The 19,634-nt window shown below is 30.3% G+C and overlaps 3 protein-coding genes across 4 annotated transcripts; 1 reads left to right on the top strand and 2 right to left on the bottom strand.

The window, feature by feature from the left end:
* Positions 1 to 404: 404 nt before the first annotated feature.
* Positions 405 to 2,496, bottom strand: LOC100247084 (pentatricopeptide repeat-containing protein At3g29230). The gene has a single exon (XM_010664472.3). The coding sequence runs from the start codon at positions 2,391 to 2,393 to the stop codon at positions 708 to 710; it is 1,686 nt and encodes a 561-aa protein (XP_010662774.1). The 5' UTR covers positions 2,394 to 2,496; the 3' UTR covers positions 405 to 707.
* A 9,124-nt stretch (positions 2,497 to 11,620) lies between these two features.
* LOC100241951 (transcription factor LAF1) lies at positions 11,621 to 13,448 on the top strand. Its single transcript, XM_002267817.4, has 3 exons — positions 11,621 to 11,893; positions 12,326 to 12,455; positions 12,808 to 13,448. Exons 1-3 carry the CDS (start codon positions 11,752 to 11,754, stop codon positions 13,430 to 13,432), a joined length of 897 nt encoding a protein of 298 aa, XP_002267853.1. The 5' UTR covers positions 11,621 to 11,751; the 3' UTR covers positions 13,433 to 13,448.
* A 320-nt stretch (positions 13,449 to 13,768) lies between these two features.
* Positions 13,769 to 15,367, bottom strand: LOC100264227 (25.3 kDa vesicle transport protein SEC22-1). 2 transcript variants are annotated; one of them, XM_002267861.4, is made up of 5 exons: positions 15,026 to 15,367; positions 14,734 to 14,894; positions 14,403 to 14,546; positions 14,237 to 14,304; positions 13,769 to 14,147 (listed from the first exon to the last, which is right to left on the bottom strand). In XM_002267861.4, exons 1-5 carry the CDS (start codon positions 15,220 to 15,222, stop codon positions 14,037 to 14,039), a joined length of 681 nt encoding a protein of 226 aa, XP_002267897.1. In that variant the 5' UTR covers positions 15,223 to 15,367; the 3' UTR covers positions 13,769 to 14,036. The 2 variants fall into 2 exon arrangements, with proteins under 2 accessions (XP_002267897.1, XP_010662773.1); XM_010664471.3 differs by lacking the exon at positions 14,237 to 14,304.
* Positions 15,368 to 19,634: the final 4,267 nt, after the last annotated feature.

Genomic DNA, 19,634 nt, shown 5'->3' on the forward strand with positions numbered 1-19,634 from the left:
AACCTTGCGTTTTGACAATTGAAAGTGCGTGATAAAAATGATGGTACAAACAACGGAATTAAGGTATAGAAAAATTGCATTGAGGTACAATGCAATGGGTTCAAGTAATGGGTTTTGATCCAGACCTAGGATTATGCAAAATATACATGATTACCGTTAGGCTATAAGAGCACTTTTGTCTCATTTTGCCCTTGAACTAAGGCTCATACATTGTCCTCCCTCAATTCTTTCTTTGGATCTGTCAAGTCAGAACATATACATGATACCACCTGATTGGTCATGTTTTTTTTTATATACTGATACGGTACTATACTTCAAACCCTTTTCTATTGTCAAGTGATTGATAAGAGTTTGGAAAGAAGCATTGTTCCATTATTGTCGCGCTTGGATTTTTGTTTAAAGTGTTAAAAGCAAAGAAACTGTGAATGTTTGCAAAACAAACGGTTGGGAATTTCATACCAGTTTAAAATAAAAAAGCTCAACAAATCAATGTCAATGAGATCATACAAGTTCAATACTTTCATCGACTTTGTACAAGGAAGTGATCTTCTATTCGAACCAATGGGTTGACTTCTTTAATAATTATCATTTTCATCGACATTTCACCTGAATTGTTGTAACGAATTCTGAATCTTCATTCACAACTGCATTTATATGATATGATTTTCATCTGAATCTTTCCTGCAAGTTGCATATCTCTATGAGCATCAGACATCCATATGAATATCATGAATAACACTACTGCACCCTGCTTTCTTCCACACTTTCTTCTCTTCCATCTTCTCTCTTGCACTTAAAGCCTCCGGCCATTGACCTGCAGATGCATAAATATTAGACAAAAGCACATAAACTCCTGATTCATTTGCTTCTAATCCACCAGCCCTCTCCACCACTTCCTCTGCCAACTTCAAGTCACTCTTCACTCTACAACCTCCAAGCAGAGCTCCCCAAATAGCAATATCTGGCTCAAAGGGCATCTCCCTCACTAGAGCCTCAGCTTCCTCAAGCCGGCCATTTCTGCTAAGCAAGTCAATCAAACATCCAAAGTGCTCAAGCTTTGGACAAACCCCAAAATCTCTTTCCATACCATAAAAGATTTCACGACCGACTTCTACCAAACCTCCATGACTGCAAGCAAATAATGCACTACTGAATGTGTAGCCATTAGGCTTCAATCCTATCTTTTGCATCAAGAAGAAAAGTTTTACTGCATCTTCTGTTCTTCCATGGATGGCTAGTGATTTGATCATAACATTCCAGCAAAAAACATCCTTGTTCCCAAGTTTGACAAAGACCGCAAAAGCTCTATTTACATCTCCACATTTAGCATACATTTCCATGAGGGCAGTCCCTACTATAACTCCCAACTGAGACCAATCTTTTATCAGAGAGTGTACCCACTTCCCAAACTCCAGAGCACCTAAGTTGGAACAAGCTGACAAAACAGAAACAAAGGTGAACCCATCTGAATCCACACCTTCCAACTGCATTTTCACAAAGAGATCCAACGATTTTTCATACTTTCCATTCTGGGTGTAGCTTGAAATCATAGCATTCCAAGAAACCGCATTCCTGCATGGCATTTTCTCAAAAAGACATGCTGCAGTCTCAAGGTCTCCTGAACCACTATATGCCCCAATCATCGAAGTCCAAGTCACCACATTCTTCTCCGGCATCTGCTCAAATAAATATCTTGCATTAGCCACATCCCCAATTCTGGCATAACCCGAAATCATTGAATTCCAAGAAATGACATCTCTTTCAGGCATATTGTCAAACAGCTGCCTTGCAGACTCTACATCACCATTACTAACATATTTAGAGATCATCCTATTCCACAATTCAACTGGTTTGACACAAATTCCATTGAATATCATACGAGCATCATTCAATTTCCCATTTCTGACACCTCCCAATTCAAAAGAGTCTGACATCTTTATATACATATTCAACAATGAATCAGCAACAATGAAATTCGACTCAAATCCGGACTTCATGATCTGGGCATGCACTTTCCTGCCTCTACCAAAACAACCCATCTCAGAACATGAGCTCAACACATATGGGTATGTGAAGTTATTGGGTTTAAGTCCTCTTTGAAGCATTTCGTCGAACATTGAGATGCATCTATCGACGGGACCATTGTAAGCATATCCTCTTATCATACCATTCCAAATCATGATATCTGTATTGAAAACGCCTCCAAGTTGAGAGAAAACAAGACTGGGATACTCCATAGCTCCGAATTCGGTGCTTCTGCGGAGAAATTTTGAGGAAATTTGGATGTCGTGGAGAAGGGAGGTTGTGAGAATGAAGGCATGGATTTGTTTCAACTGGTTGAATGTGCATTGCTGCAACAGATATGGGATTCTTTGTTCTAAGGGGCAAAGCATCTATATCCATGTAGGAGATGATTAACGAACTTAGCTAACAAACCATTTTGCCTCAAGTCTCATAATCCAGTATGAGTGGATGGAGCCCTGAAAATTTGATGCCAAGTTCGGCTGGTCAAGGCCAGTCTAATGGGTTGGGTCGCCGGCCTAGGCCTGCTCAGGCTAGCATGGACCGGCCTGATTCTAGTGGGCCCTTAAACCTTGAAATCGACCAAATAGACCTTCTGGGCCAATGCTTTAGCCCAATGTTTCCAATTGCGACCGTACATTGGTGCGATTCAATGATACAACTTCACAAGGGGTCCAGCTCTCCTCAGAATGAGATGATGTTTCTCTATGTATGAGAGAGTAATTTGGTAAGAAAGTTTTTCTATGTTCATTAGAGTATATATATATATCTTAGTCGTTGTTGGAATCAAACATTGTGGAACTAAATATTTATTTTATTGATAAATCAATTTTAATAACTTAATTCAAGTTATGGAAAACATTAAGAATGCTTAGTAAAATAGTTGAATATCATAATTTAAAGTTAAAAATGATTTCAATAAATCAATTTAATAAATGACTTACGAATTATTTAATTTTGATTGTGTAAAGTTCTTATGATTAGAAGGTCAACCATGTGGGATGGTAGTGTTAATAGGGATGACAACAGGACGGGTTTGAAATGAGTTACCCCGTCTTAAGCCTATTTCATTTATTTATATTTATTATCATCTTCATAAAATAAATAAATAAATGAGACGAAACGAGTATAGGAAATTCTTATACCCGTCTTACCTTTTTTCATTTAATTTTTATTCATTTTTTTTTTCGTTTTTAAATTTTAAATTTTGTTAAAAATAAATATGATTTATAAATAAATAAAAAAATTATAAATATTTTATAATTTATTTTTATAAAAAGTAGTATTTTAATTATGTTAAAAATTTTGACAAATGAAAAAGAAATCAATTAAAATAATTTTTATTTAAAATAATATATAATTCATGCCTCACAAGGTAGGACAAGTCATATCTGAACCAATCCTGGGTTTTTAAAAACCTCCCAAGCGCGCCCCAAACCCTTCCCATTAGGAGCAAGATGAGACGAGTACTCGAAACATTCGTTCCATTATCATTCCTAAAAATGTTAATAGTTTGAGGAGAGAATAGAGTAGGGTGAGAGGCAAAAGAGACTAGAAGAAAATGAGAGTGGCATCAAGTAATGAATCCAAGAGAGAAGAGAAATCGTTTTTCTTTGGATTGGAAGGAAGGTGAACCTTTTTGTAGTACTCCAAATTGTAACTCCCACATTAATGGATCGATGATGATATGAAAGCTTTCGAAGATGACATATGCCATAAAGACACAATGGCGTCCCCTCCCCCTTGTTTCAACTGAGACGGATTTGATGTTTGCTCATCCTATCTTGGGGATTCTTCAACTCTAATTACAGTCAAACCAAGACCCTTAAACCGTTCCCAAAGTGCTCAATGGTGGGAAGGCTAACTTGGGAAGATGTATTGATATCAGAGCATTGTGTCAACTGCGACAAGAATGAAACAGTCAATCCTCTCAAGCGCACGTAGTTCATCTTTACTAGCAGGTAAAGTAGGAAAGATCCCCTTAGTATATATCTACCATATGAGGAAGGCATCCATGTTTAATGGGCATGAGTAACCTGTAAATATATTTGGAGCACCATGGCATAAGAGCAATGTAGGAAAAGCATGAATCTACCTTTGCATTGAAGATCAAACGCAAGATGTGTCATGTAAGGGGAGAGTAGTAGTCTTGAGCATGCACTCCTATACATCAAGACATGTGGTGCTCTATGATTGATCATGTCGTAGCAGAGTTTATATATCATTGTAAGTGAGGTCTACATTTGAATGTTACAAAAGTTTGCTTGATGAAAGAAAAAAGAATCATTGACTTTTCATTCAAATGAAACTAAAAATAAAAATCGGATTTGAAAATTTTAATTAATTATTTGAAAATGAAAACAAAAAACGTCAAAAATAATAAATTTTAAATTTTAAAAAAAAAATCAACTTCAATAAAATTCCTTTTAATTAGAACTCCAAATCAGAATTCATATCCACCTAAATATCTACTAAAATCAATAATTTTAATTAATTTTGAAAAATAAAAGGTTAATAATTGGTACTCTTTTCAAAATTAAAAAATTTAAAAATTAATCGCAATAATAGAATACATATTTCCATATACAACTTCATGAATATGATTAATATACACTACATAAAAACTGAGTATTAACTTAGCAAATTTCTAATATTTTTTTACCAACTAACCATAATGTAATTACTAATTTTCTAGTAATCACATAATTAATTACTCTAAAGTTTTTATTATAGCGATAAATTCTTCTTCTTTTTTCGGATATTCGAAAATATACAAAAATTATTTTTCAAATTATTAATTTTTAAATTGGAATAAGAAGATAAAATAATTAATGTTATATATGTTTTTGATATGTAAAAATAAATAGATTTAACATTAATAGTATTTCCAATATCGATGAAAAGAAACAACATAACACTTAAAAAAACATTCAAATTTAAGTCAATTTCAAATAGACGAATAAACAAACACAACCTCAAAACACAAAAACAACAATAAATTAATATTTCATACGTATATAAGAATGTCTCTATGTATGTAACAAAGCATGGATACGTAGATCAACCTAGATTTTTTACTATCATACAAGGCATATACCATCACTTTCCATATAGAAACTTTACATTAGCTAGCTTTTATTAATGTATGGCAATGATTGATTATTAGTTTATAAAATATGCGTTGACATCCTATATTTAGATATATGGTGGTCCTTCAATTAACTATAATACCATTATTATTTATTCCATTCAACCAAAGAATCTTTAGAATCAATTTCTTTGAAAAAATACATAAGGTAAATGACAAAATGAAATTTGAAACTCAAAACTATTAAGTTTGGGAGCGCAATTTTTAAGTATAGGTCCTCTTAATCTAAAAGGTTCCCTATGACTTCAAAATATATCTATAAGAATAAAATAAATTCATATTTATATGATGTCAAAAACTTTCTCTCCTATCCGATGTGGAATATCAGATAACATCTAATGGTATATTAAACAATTAAAATTACATTTCCAAAAAAAAAAAAAAAGAATATTATGTATGTGGTGTGTCATAATTATTAATTTTTGTACAAATTAATTCTAAGGTGACTCGACATATTAAACAAATACCATATACTTAAATTTAATTAGTTATGATATCACCAAGGCCAGTACCTAAATATCTAATGGAGTTTGTAACACTTGAGCACGGGTCAATTGAGCGGCTGGCGTGGGGGTTAAAATTAAATTTATTAGTGGGTCGTTATCACTCTCAATCTCTTTGTCCTTTTCATTGAAAATCAATCACAATATTAGTGTTGAATCATATAAGAAAATAAATTATTTATATTTTACTGGCTTCAACGACTTACCATAATATATATTTTTATTATTATTAGAATTATTTTTTTATTCACATTGGGTTTATTTTCTAATTGAAGCCTTGCATGTTTTTCAAAAGGATGACATATTCACTGAAGTAAGCCTTATATTTTGATTGGATTTATAGAATTAGAGAATCCCTAAGGTGGGATTAATTCAAATTTCAAAATCATTGAGAGATGATAAAATTAATCTCCACTTTTAGCATCAAAGTCAATCTAAGAATAAATTCAATCCAATGACATATTTGAATGCAAAATTTGAATTCAGTACTTAGTTTTATATCTTAAAATATATTTAAATTATTCAAATCCTTTGTTCTTTTATTCAATAAGAATGGACAATCAAATATCAATAAAATCGAGAATAGATGATCAAGTATTAATAATATCAAATAAGCATTGACCATTAATTAAGAGCATGTATAGAAAAAGAAATCAAAAGATCTAGAACTTAAAACAAATAATTGACAGAAATTTATCACCAATATGCTTATGTGAATATTTCACATCTTCATTGATCTTTCATCTGAATGAAAGTTGATTAGTCAATCATAACATAGAATTCTTACCCTCAAACCATGTTTGGGTGTCGAGAAAATAGGAATGGAGGAAAAATATAAATGAATTCAAATATAGGTAAAAGATTGAGTCCCCAACTAGATCCACAAAAATGGAATCTAAAAGCTCCCGAAAATTGGAATCTAGAAGTATTTAATCTAACAAACTCATCCTATCTAACATGCCACATAATCAAGCTTATACATATTAAAAATATGAGAGGAATATGTACATAGCAAATCCAACTCAAAAAAGCTCTTCTCATTTCAATTTTCATCATCATGCAAAATTAAAATTTCATTGTGTTGTCAAGAAAAATGACCATAAGCTCAAATTAAACAAAAAAAAAAAAAACTTCATATTTAAATCAAAAGAAGGGCTTTGATGCAGTGTGAAGTGGGTTTATTTACTCAAAGAGCACAAGCAAACTAATTCTTCATGCAATGGCGTAAGAGTTTATGTCTATTTGTGGCTCAAGAAAAGACATATATACGTGGATGAATCTAGACTTTATACTATCATACGAGGGCATACACTATCACTTTCCATATAAAAAACTTTGTATTAGTCTCGATCAATGTGCTGTGATGATTGATTGTTGATTTATAAAACATGGGTTGACATTGAGAGTTTTGATAGATGGTGGTCCTTCAACTCAATACAATAATTCCATCCATTACTTCATTGAACTCAAAGAATCTTATTTATATATTTTTGTGTTGCATAGTCACTTGCAAGAGACATAAGGTAAGCGACATCAAGATATGTGACAAGTGTAAACTTTTTGGCTTGAGGGATATATGTACACCTTTGCCCTTCGTAAGGGCTATGATTAGTTCCTTCAAATTTTAAAAGAAAATGGAGAGAACAAATGGAAAATAATTTTTTTTTAAAAATTAAGTCAACAAATTATTTTTATATGTTCTTTTTTAGTCTATTTCACTTATTTTCCTTCGTTATATAAAAAATAGGCATATGGGCTATGTTTGATTTCTGAAAATTTTGAAAGAAAATATGAAAATAATAATAATAAATAAATAAAAGAAAAATAAAAAAAAATTAGATTCAAAATCAATAAATTATTTTTATATATTTTTTCAAATTTATTTTACTTATTTTCCTCTATTAAAAAAAGGTTAAATAATTTTAAAATATATAATTTTTTAATTAATTTTAATTATATTTGATTTTCTTTCATATATTTCATAATAAAACCAAACATAAAAAACCATTTTTCTTAATACTATTTGTTTCTTTGGATTGTGTTTGGTTACCGAAAAAGTACTAAGAAAAAAAATGTAAAAAAATATTTTTCTCATGTTTGATTTCACAATGAAAAATAAAAAAGAAAATCAAATATAATTAAAATTAATTAAAAGTTTATATATTTTAAAATTATTTAATCTTTATATAATAGAAGAAAGTAAGTAAATTAAGTTTAAAAAAACATTTAAAAATAATTTATTGACTTGAGATCTATTTTAATTTTTCTTTCCTTCCATTTTCCTCTCTATTTTTTCTCCTTTACATTTTTTCTTAAATTTTTCAAGAACCAAACATAATCTTAATATTTTTCAAGAACCAAACATAGTCATACAAAAACAGATAATAATAATAATAATAATAAATAAATAAATAAATAAACTTATATATATTTAATGGAACTTCAATCATCTAAGAGATATGGAATTATATTAAATAATTTAAAGAAATGCACAACCATTAGTGTGTTACATTACCTAATGACGTAAAGTGTGCATCATAATTACTCATTTATGTGACAATTTTAAGGTCATTTGTCTTATTAAAACAACATCACCACGGTCAATACCTAAAAATCCAATGGAAGTTTCCAACACTTCAATACCGACCATACTAATGAACAGCTGGCTTAGGGCCTAAAAATTTATTATTGGGTCATTATCGCATCTAATCTCTTTAATCATATCAGAAAGTAAGTTAATAATATATATACCATTGGATACATGTACTCCGGAAGGGGAGCAAATCAAGGTCTTCTTAGAAAGAAGTATCAAATGAGGGACACCATAAGCAATGGTCTTATAATATAGTTTACCCAAGGTCTAAGTCTTTGATTGATTCTTTCTTTAATGTGACAGGGATTGTTGCACCAAAATATTGGGCTTTTTGGATTTCTAATGTGAATATAAAAGTCATGCTCCTTAAAGTGAGATTCTTTTGGGAGAGTCATTGTAAATGGTAGTATTAATTAATTAGGGTTGGTTCACGTTTTCATAATTTAAGCTATGTGTAACGCATTTTCATCTAGAGGTATGTTTTTATTGGACTCATTTCACAATTTAACTAGTCGTAACTACTAAAGGCAAAGAAATAAAATAGAAATCATTGAAGGGTTCAACATTTAAACCTACCCCCTTCCTAGTCTAAAATTCATACCATCCACCCATATAACTATAATTTTTTTCTTTATTTTTTAGACTACATTTAGTTCAAAAAAGTATTTAAGGAAAGAAAAATAATTTTTGATATTTAATTTTATCATGAAAAATTAAAATTAAAATAAAATATAATTAAAATTTTATGTATTTTAAAATTATTTTATTTTTATATAACGATTGAAATGAGTTTTCAATAACATTTAAAAGTAATTTATTTTATATATATTTTTTTCTTTACACTTTTCTTCTTTATTTTCTTTTTATTATATTTTATCTCAACTTTTTTGAAACCAACGTAACGTTGAAGTTTGAAAATATGTGAATTTATTTAAAATATAAATAAAAATCAATAAAAAAAATTAAATATCACTCAAAAAATCATATTTTTAATAAAAGTCAAAAATCGATAATTATATTGGTTAGTCCATTAATTTCTAAAATCTGATTAGAGTAATAACTTTAGCATTAGCTTTCCTGGTTGGCAAAGGTTGCGTTGATTGTGGAAGGCATAATAATTTTGTTCTAGTTAAAGAAAAGTGTCTGTTGCTTCTTTTACCATATTTTAGTCACACCCCCAATGAATTTAAGATGGAATCTTACTTAGAAAAATCAAATATTACAAACTTTAGTGCACGCATAAAAAATTTTCCATGACTTAAAAGTCTATAAACATGTGTTTGACTAACAAATGTAAACCTACTTTTTGACACGTGGAGTATGAACAATAGGCCAGGTGGGATTTATTTAATTTATTCTTAATTTGAAAATGTGAAAAATATTTTAGATGGGGCCAGTGATGGGCTTTGATAATTCTCCGTTGGCGAATGGGAGAATGGGGTTGACATGATGATATTGGTTTATTCAGTCTACAAAGCTTTTTAATATTCTAATTGCAAGAGCCATGCGTGACATTTTTTAATAATTTTTATTAATTTTTAATTACAAATACAATCTGTCAAGGATTTTAATTTTATTTTATTTTATTTTATTTTTACCTTATCCATTGATTCTTCTGTTTATATGAATTATTGCGGTGGAGATATCAAGGATTGATGAATGATTGTGTGTTGTTGTTGGCTTTATTAAAACATTAATTCATTTTATTGCAATCAAAATAAAGAGATTTTTTCAATCATAGCAATGATATTTGGCAAATAAAGTTTGGAAAAAAAAATAAAAAGACATGAAAAGTATTCAATTTGGGTGGTGTTGTGCATTTTCCCATCATGATTTTCTACATTTTCCATTAACAATTTGATAATTAAAATAAAATATTTAATTAGATTTGTTAATGATGATTAGTGGAAATCACTAGGCTATTTTGTTATAATTAATCAGATACTTAATTATAAAAAATGAAATCATAGTAAATTATATCACTTCCTAAATATTTTTTTTTACTTAATTCTAAATAGAATTTAAAACTAAATAATACTCAATAGCATTAAGTATTAAATTATTTGTTTTTGCAATATTTTACTTCTAAAGCATTAAAAAGTTAAAAAAAAATATACATGTTATTTTTTTCATTTAAAAAAATTTAAGAAAGTATTTGTTTTTTTTTTAACTTTTTACTCAAATCAATTTGTTTTTTAATTTTAAATTATTTGTTTTTCTACTTTTCCATAACTTAATATAAATATTTCACTGATTAAAAAAAACCAAAATATTTAATTTTTCTTAAATAAAAAAAGTAATATATTGATTTTTTTTTACTTTTTATTTATTAATAAAAATAAAAAAAATTATAAAAACAAACCACCTAATACTTAATATTATTAAACACTATTATTTTTAAGTTTGATTTAAAATTAAGTAAAAAATTAAAATTAAAAATCACTTAAATATTTTTATTTTTTTATTTAGTAAAAATTTTATAATAAGTTATAAAAAAGAGTAGAAAAATAAAGGAATTAAAGTTCATAAGAAATTAGGAAAAGAAAAATCAAAGAAAATGTGCGGCTGGTAATGACATCTTGTAAGATTTTTTTTCTACATCTTTGATTGGTGTTGAAATTTTACTGGACTTTTCAAAGGAGCCTTTGATTAGAAAAGAGAGCTTTCCGACAAAGAAAAGAGAGGAAAGACAAAATATATAAATTTGATTTGACTTTCTTCACATCTCGTGCTTATACTTTTTATTTTCGAACAAGCAAATTTAAAAATGCCAATTAAAATTACAAGATAGGGAACTGTCCAATATGGTTGAGAATTTAGAGAAATTTGTAAATTTTGTATGGTTTGTGATGTAACTTACTTAGTCTAGTGGGAAACAAATTTCTAATATTTTTCACTGAATAATTAATTGATATCTTATATTATATTATGAAGATGTATAAAATAGGGTTAGTCTAGTGATTAATGGCCAAGAGAGACATTGTGCAGTTCCATCTTCTCCTTTAAGCTTTTCTGTGATTGATCAAACAAAAGTCTTCTAAGAGAACATTTTAATATATGATTAATAAAAAAATTTAAAAAAACTTTTATTCATAGTAAAATTAGTGGTCAATGAGCCAATATTGTAGATAACTGATCCAACTAATCATTGAATAATCTCTTGCTAGTACAGACTGCCTGAATCCCATTGGTATGGATGGCCTAATGGGTCTATAAAAACCCCAAATTCTCTAAGCACCACGTCTTAAATTAGGTAACAAAAAGGTCAATTACCTTTGCAACTCTCATAATCTTTTCTCAAGGCTCAGACCCCAGCTACCCTTTCCTTTAAATCTATAGCCTTTATGGTCGGCTGTCCATTGCTCTCCTCTTCATACCCTCATCAGACATACTCTCTTTTTCTCCTTCTGTCAAATTTCTTACATTCTTATAACTCATAAGCTGCAAATTAAGCTTAAGGGTTACTTCTCATATCTCTGAATTGAATGGGGTGTAATTCATTGGAGAAGTCGAAGACCAAGCCCAAACACCGAAAGGGGTTATGGTCACCGGAAGAAGATGCTAGGCTCAGAAACTATGTCCTCAAATATGGCCTTGGCTGCTGGAGCTCCGTCCCTGTTAACGCCGGTGAGTCAACTGGGCTACCATCGTATGAACAGCCCATATTTCCATTGCCGACAACCCTCTATGTTGTAGATATTGCGCATCATAGCTTCTTGGAAAATCATATGTTTTGGCATAATTTTCCCACTGCTTTATGGAATAAAATGCACTCATAAATCATGTAAATTTTCTTCTGAGTTTTTCCCTGAAAATTCTTAGCAGTAGGGCACTTTTTTTTAATCCTAACCAAGCTTTCATAGAAGCTCTTTTTCTTTTCTTGAATGCATTCAAACTAACCCTAATGTTTTGATATTTATCACAGTAATCGATCTAACGGCGGGTATCATGCCACTCATATGTTCTTTTAGTGCCATTGTTGCATGTTACATACCATATGATCACATGTTGGTCTAGCATTAATATGCCTTGATTCTTTGACCTTGTGGTGCATTGCAGGTTTGCAAAGGAATGGAAAGAGCTGCAGATTAAGGTGGATTAACTACTTAAGACCAGGATTAAAACGCGGGATGTTTACGATCGAGGAGGAAGAGACGATCATGGCCCTTCATCGCTTGTTAGGCAACAAGTAAGGGACTAATACTCAAAGATGCATGGTATAATCATGTGCCTGCTTGTAGGAGAACCATGAGTGTTCTAGAATTAACTCATCCTACTGGGGTCAATAGTTGAAATTTAAAAAAGGCAAGGTTGATTTTTGGGTGAAGTTTTAGTCAATGATATGATAGTTAAATTACAACCAGCTAGAGAATTAATGGCCCCGGTTAGAGGCCCAGTAGGTTTTAATTTTGAGGATGATATCTTTCACAAATTTTGTTGAGGGACAGAAACTATTCTCCATGAGAAACTCAATTCTTGGTTGTGGATGTTCCTTATTTTGTATTGAAATGATTGAATTTATCAATATTTTCATTGATCAGGTGGTCTCAGATAGCGCAGAATTTTCCTGGAAGAACTGATAATGAGATTAAGAACTACTGGCATTCATGTCTCAAGAAGAAAGTGGTGAAAGCTCAGGAAATGGAAGTTCATATGAACTCCCAATGCATCAACTCTAACTCACAGAGCATTGATTCTTCAACTTCACAAGAAAAGCCATCAATCCAACTTCCGGGTTTCGAATCGTTTGAAAACATGAAAGGATCATCTTCAACAGATACTGATCAGTCCATTCCACAGATGTTGGACTGTCCTAGAGTGGACACGCAGGAAAGCCCCTTGCCGAAGATTTTATTCGCAGAGTGGCTTTCTCTTGACCATATTTACGGCCAGCTCTTTGTTAATTCAGGCGAGTCAGTCATTTCCAAGGATACTCTTGATCAGCATGATCCAACCTTTCAAGACAATTTCACGCATGGTTTCCTACTGAACGAGGAGTCATATGTAGGTGAATTGCACCATGGCCTAAGCAATGATTCGTCCAGTGACATGTTTTCGCCGCAATTTAAGTTCGAGAGCCAGACTCCGGGAAGTGGGATATGTGATTTTGTGTATGGGGATGAAATATGCAGTGATTTCAACATGAACGGCCATGTAATGTACTGATGGTCATTTTTTAAAAGCAACTTCAAGGAAGAATAACTTCTAATCACTGTGATTAATAAAACTTGCATCCATATGATATGCTTCTTACAATGTTCTATACTTCGAAGTAGCTTTCCTAAATATTGCTGTCTTTGATCTGATGATTCTTTGGAGAAGTTAACAGAAATGTCTTTTTTCTTCTGTAATTTCTTTCTCAGAATCCATTTTGATTCACCTACTTGCTCCTTGCCTTAGATTGACTTGTATATATTATTTTCCTTGAGAGAAATTAAGGCCACTGCATTGAATTAATTTCTACATATCAAGATGATCAATTCAAAAAGAAAAGAAGCGAACTTTGGTCTAAAATTTCTATATAGCTGCATTGACCTTATACTTGATATATTCAAACCATTGAAATTTCGATATCAATACCGTATGACCATGTCCAGGCTTTACCTGCTCCACACCAAATACAAGAAAGTTCGAATGCAAGATAAATCTGTTTGATAGATGAACATGCAGATCATGATTATGTGAATGTGAGAATGAAGCTTTCTTCACAAACAAGCCCCATGGCAGATCGTTGTATCGTCTTTTGTTGTTGTAAATCCTAAGGTTTCAGCTATTTTATGAACTCGTAACTGAAGTTCTCTGTAAGGATTAAGCTGCCCCATAATAGAATAACAGCAACAACTACAATGAGGGTGATGGCTGTCCATTTCAAAGCAATGACCTGCATAAAAAGAAAAAGAAAATAGCTGAAGAATTGTGGGAAGGACAGAAGAAAATTTATGTCCATTTTCTAGGCCTATACATACGCACCTTAAGAAATGGTGAACTCCATATTGGTGAAACTGTTCGTGGAGTCACAGACATTCTTTCTGAGATTTCTGATCATTTTCCGAAAAAATTTACAGATTTTTTGCATACTCGAAAATTAACAAGCAAAATCAACAGAAGCATACCCAGTATTGGAGATGGAACTCACCTGATTTTGGTCCTTTTTGTATGATTTCAGACATGTGTTTTGCAATGATATCAAGATCTTGTCCACGATTAGCATTTAGCTTTGACAGATTGGCCTGCGTTCTTGTATCTATATATTGCTTTCTAATATTCCCAATAATGCCATCTGCAAGCCAAAGCAGCCACACCAAAAAATTCAACATCTCAGAAGTATTTTTATTCAGCTGCCATGAAGATGAAGGACAATAGAGGAATATGGAATTCTCTCTTTTTTATCTGTTTAATTCATTTTCTCAGCAGCCAAACATTACAAGTGAATGCAAGAGATCAATGTCATAGTTACTAGAGATTACCAAATCTAACAAAGCTGTATGGTTTTGTAATTTTCTCCATGAGGCCAATATCAAACTTCTCAAACTCCTTTTGCAAATCTTGCAGATAGTGGAAAGCTAGTTTTCTTGGATATGAAGAATCGCATAATGTGATGAAGCAATGTCCATTCTCAACCAAGTAGCTTAATACCAAACAAGTAAAAGAAAAAAAAGATTTGAAGGCATAAATCAGTGAGAAAATTGAATTACTGTCTATTGGAGAGTAATGGAAAAGTATAAAAAATAAATAAAAATAAACAAAAAAAAGGGTTACTTGAAACAATGGTAATGATCAATGTGGATAGTCATCTTTGAAGGTGACAAGGCTCCTCTTGAGATTTCTTTGAGGATGAACTCTGCTTGTTGCTTGTAACATAAGAAATTCTCATTCTCCTCATCATTTTGGTACCTAAGACCTTGAGCTAGAGGAAGCCCATCGCTTACCCTTCCAACTATTGTTAGCTTAACCATTCCAAAATGGACAAAATCAATGGCAATCAAGTAGGGTTTTTGGTGGGTTGAGAGTTTGAAAGGGAAAGGCCTTTATAGGGAAAAAGTGAGGCAACTTGGAGATGAAGTTATTCCTTGGGTGTGCAAAAGAGAACGTGGGTGGGGAAGAAAACCCCTAAATTGTTAAGAAGGTGGCAAAATTAGTTAAGGCACTAGATCAGAGAGCTTCCATTTCCTTTCTCCTTTACTTTTTCTTCATCTCCTGCTTTTACCTTGTTCAGGTTTGTCTGCTGCGAAAGTATCATTCAGGAAGGTAAATAATTGATTTTTGAAAATGACATGTCAAATGGCTTCTTCGATACATTCAATAGCATATTTATATATAAACATGTGCCCAATAAAATGAAAGATATTTTTATTCATTCTATCTTCAAGGAAAAGCACCCTCTTACTGAACAACATTTCCATGTTTATATTACTTTGAAGGAAAATAAAAGAGAAAGAAAATAAAAAATAAAATAAATTAAATTATTTTTATATATTATTTTAAATTTATTTTATTCAATATATCTCTTCAATATAAAGATTAAATGATTTAAAAATAGATTAGTTTCTAATTAATTTTAATTATATTTATTTTTTTTTTCGTATTTTTTATAGTACAATCAGATAAGAAAAAAAATTATTTTTCTTAATAATATTTTCTTTCCTTAATACTCTTTAGGAATCAAACATAATCAAACGATAAAAAAAAATGAATGAAATTGAAAAACTAGAAAATAAGATAATTAAATTATTAGAAAATCTCGAACAAACCATTTACCATTACTTCAACAAAAGGAGCATGAGTCTCTTCAAAAAGACAAAAAAAAAAAAAAATTTCTTAGTACCAATTAAATACCAAACTAGTTCCCACTAATATTTGAATACTAATATTAAAAGAAATTTCAAATTGGTTTCTCATTTCCATAAATAGTATAATTGAGAATATACAAGTGCATATTCTCCCCTTCGGTCTAATTATATTTGTCATATTTTGATAGAATTTAATGGGGAGAGATGTTTTTTCCTTTCTTTTCCATTTGATGGAGCTTAATTAAAACTAGTTTCAAAAATTACATTTTTCTATACTATCAAAGAAGACTTTCTTTCTAAAAAAATAATTTAATAAAAAAGAAAAAAAAAAACTTTTTTCTATAGAAAAATATATTTAAGATGTCTTGCGGGTAGGAAATAGTAGCATGAAAGGAAAGTACTCATCCATGTTATAAATGGAGCATTTAAAGAATGGACACCTTGCACATCCTTTTCATTTTACTTCTTTAGTTCTATTAAAAGAAGCATTAATTTATGAAGAGTTTCAATTCTCTAGTAAGCTCATAAAAGGCATCCTCCAATATGTGGATGGTACATTTTGCAAGATGTGCAAATTCATATTTTTATAGCCATAAAGACATGAAGAAACTATTCATATTAATTCATAGCTTACACTCATTTGAATAATATTCATAACCAAAAGCTACCTAAATGGGAAAAAGAATTATTGATATGTTTTTTTAGCGTAAGGTTCGAATTTTAATAATGACAAAACAAATTATTAAATTCGATTATTTCATTAATTAAATGTTTGTTAGGAAGATCAAACATAATGCAAAACTACTCTTTTATCAAAGAAAAAGAAAGAACCACTCTTTCTTAAAGATGGGCCTTAATCTTTTCATGAAAAATCATATCTTTACATTGAGGAACTTCAGTCTAAGAGGAGCTCTTGGATTAGAGAAAATACCTTCAAGCTTAAGAAGAAGCTAAAAAGGATGGACATAGGCAATTATAAAACCACTATAAAATTGTTGTACGCACTTTCTTTAGTTTAATTCTCTCTCTTACTCACAACTTATTTAAACTATTGCACTGAGCAATTGATATTAAGCTCTAATTTTATCCACTACTCAATCTTGTGCAAGAATTGACCGACACCCAACTCACTTCCCTTCTTGGGTGTATAGCTAGGTTATGTTAGCTAAACTTTACGATTAGCATTACATTGAGATGAAAATGTATTAAATCTAATTTAATCAATTTCTCATATTTATGACCCACTATCCACTATATACAAAAACTATCAACCTCTCAAAATTACCTCTATCACTCGAGAATCTTAAATCCACTTATTATGTGATCAATTGATATGCTCTATTATACAAAAAATATATGTCAAATTCCACTAAAAAATACTAAGTGTCGCTAATTATTCTTCATATATAAAATATGAGATGTTCTTTTATAGTTACGTCCTTGAAAATAAGTGGTGAAAGTGTAATAAATGATGAGTTCAAGAAGCCATTATATATATATACCAAACAAAAATAAAAATAAAAAACAAAAAATCCTATCTAGCCTGTTGAAGCTTTCACCTTGTCAACTAACTCTTTAATATGGCTGACATTTGAGGAAAAGTGTTATAAATGAAGTATTCCAAAAAGGATGTACATGAGGTTACGAGACTTTTCAATTTACTTCATTTATTATTATTTAAAGAAGAAGCATTAACTTCTTAGACTTTCAATTCTAATATCTTTCAATATGTGAATAACACATGAAAGAGAATTCTCCAAACTCCTCTTTGTTGTTTATTCCATTAATGGGCCCATATCGATTCCTCCCTGTGTACTTCTCCCAATAATGAATTTTCTACATGGCCCATTACCAGCTCAGTGTTGAAGTGGGTCCAATTTCTACTAATGGGCCTTCCCACTTATGTGGGTCCAATTCCTCCCGGTGTACATCTCCCAATAACGAATCAATGGGCTTGCCCAAAATGTCTATGGGCCCACAAATTCAACCTTCATTTCTCTAGAGATTCCTTCCCCTTGACTTTTAATAGGATGGGCGTACAGCCAAATTGATTTTCATTAACTGGGCTTTACCTATATCGACATTTAATAAGGAAGTACTGGGCTTCCCCCATTTGTCTATTGTGCCCACCAATTTTTTGAACTCGCAAAAATGGTTAAAAAAAAAAAAAAAAAACACTGACCCACCTGTTAATGAGACAGTAAAATTTTAAAATATTTTCAGTTTACAATAAATCAAAATACTTGAACTATGATGATAATATTTAATCTTGTCAGTTGAAATAGCCATCCACGTTTCTATTCCAAAACAACATACAAAAACTAGAGTCCATCTTTTTATCACCTTTTATTTTATTTAAAAATAAAATAATTACTTAAAATAAATAAATTTATAATTAATATCATAAATAAATAATCATTTAAAAATAAAAATAAAATTTTTATAAAGTACAAGTCTCATGTCAAGTCAAAATATAGGTTAATAATAATATTAAAATATAATATTTATTATATTTAGGTTATGTTTGATTTTTTAAAAATATTTAAAAAATTATTTTTTTGTATTTGATTTTATTATAAAAAAATTATTTTAAAAAATTAAAATGGGTTAAAAATTATTTTAAAACAAACCCTTAAAGCGGAAGTACAATATGGTTGGGTGGCACCGAAAATTGAAAGAAAGAAGACAAAATGGAACTCAGAATAAGTAAATAAGAAGAGCTCAGAGGTGAATGATGGTACGATATTAATTAAAAATGTGCAGTAAATACTATTATTATTTTATTATGGTATCTGAAACAGTGCTTTTACTAGTTTGTACATATTTCTATTTAAATTCATCAAACTTTTAATGCTTCTAAAACCTCATTCACTAATTCTTCTTAATAACTGTCTCCCCACATCTCACTATATTAAATCCCTACATCCCAAAATATTTCTAATTTTCAGCCTTATAATATTTTTTGAAAATAATTATGAATAAAATTTTATTTAAAAACTAATTTTTTCAAAAAACTATTTTTTTATTAAAAATTTATAGATTATATTTTCTAACAAAAGTTCAAAGAAATGTTAAGAGTGTCTGATAATTGTTTTATTTATAAAAAATAATTTTTTTGAAAGTCTTACGAGGTGCTCTTTAAAATGTATTTTAATTATTTTGAATCTTTTTATTTATTTAATTTTTAAAAATATAACAAATAAATCAAGAATATTTTAAATTTTTAATAAATTTTTATTTTTAAAAATATAATTTACGAGGAAAAGGAAAAGGAAAAGGACCTTTTGGGAATAATAAAATTGGTGTCGTCGTAATACTAAGTTAGACGTCACGTTGACGAGATATCTGTGTCCCAATCGGGAGGAACACTACGTTAACTGTTGGTTTCACACATGTTTCACCCTACTCCACATCTATAGGACACCTCATCGCCAAAACATTTTTTTTATTTTTTTATAGGTAGGTTGGATGAAATAATTACTAGGAAGGTCACTGGTCTCAATGATTTTTAGAGGAAAATTTTACCCGGCCCATACATAATAAGTACAAATAATCAACGGTACATTTCTAAGGTCTAA

This window comes from Vitis vinifera, chromosome 16 (genome assembly GCF_030704535.1).
Source record: "Vitis vinifera cultivar Pinot Noir 40024 chromosome 16, ASM3070453v1".
NCBI lineage: Eukaryota > Viridiplantae > Streptophyta > Magnoliopsida > Vitales > Vitaceae > Vitis > Vitis vinifera.

What these genes read in the sequence shown, in the direction of transcription:
- LOC100247084 (XM_010664472.3), bottom strand. Translation starts at nt 2,393, where the DNA reads ATGCTTTGCCCCTTAGAACAAAGAATCCCATATCTGTTGCAGCAATGC.
- LOC100241951 (XM_002267817.4), top strand. Translation starts at nt 11,752, where the DNA reads ATGGGGTGTAATTCATTGGAGAAGTCGAAGACCAAGCCCAAACACCGA. An exon ending in CTCCGTCCCTGTTAACGCCG is followed by an intron (nt 11,894 to 12,325) that starts GTGAGTCAACTG and finishes GGTGCATTGCAG; the next exon opens with GTTTGCAAAGGAATGGAAAG. An exon ending in CATCGCTTGTTAGGCAACAA is followed by an intron (nt 12,456 to 12,807) that starts GTAAGGGACTAA and finishes TTCATTGATCAG; the next exon opens with GTGGTCTCAGATAGCGCAGA.
- LOC100264227 (XM_002267861.4), bottom strand. Translation starts at nt 15,222, where the DNA reads ATGGTTAAGCTAACAATAGTTGGAAGGGTAAGCGATGGGCTTCCTCTA. An exon ending in GATCATTACCATTGTTTCAA is followed by an intron (nt 14,895 to 15,025) that starts GTAACCCTTTTT and finishes TTTGGTATTAAG; the next exon opens with CTACTTGGTTGAGAATGGAC. An exon ending in ATACAGCTTTGTTAGATTTG is followed by an intron (nt 14,547 to 14,733) that starts GTAATCTCTAGT and finishes TTTGGCTTGCAG; the next exon opens with ATGGCATTATTGGGAATATT.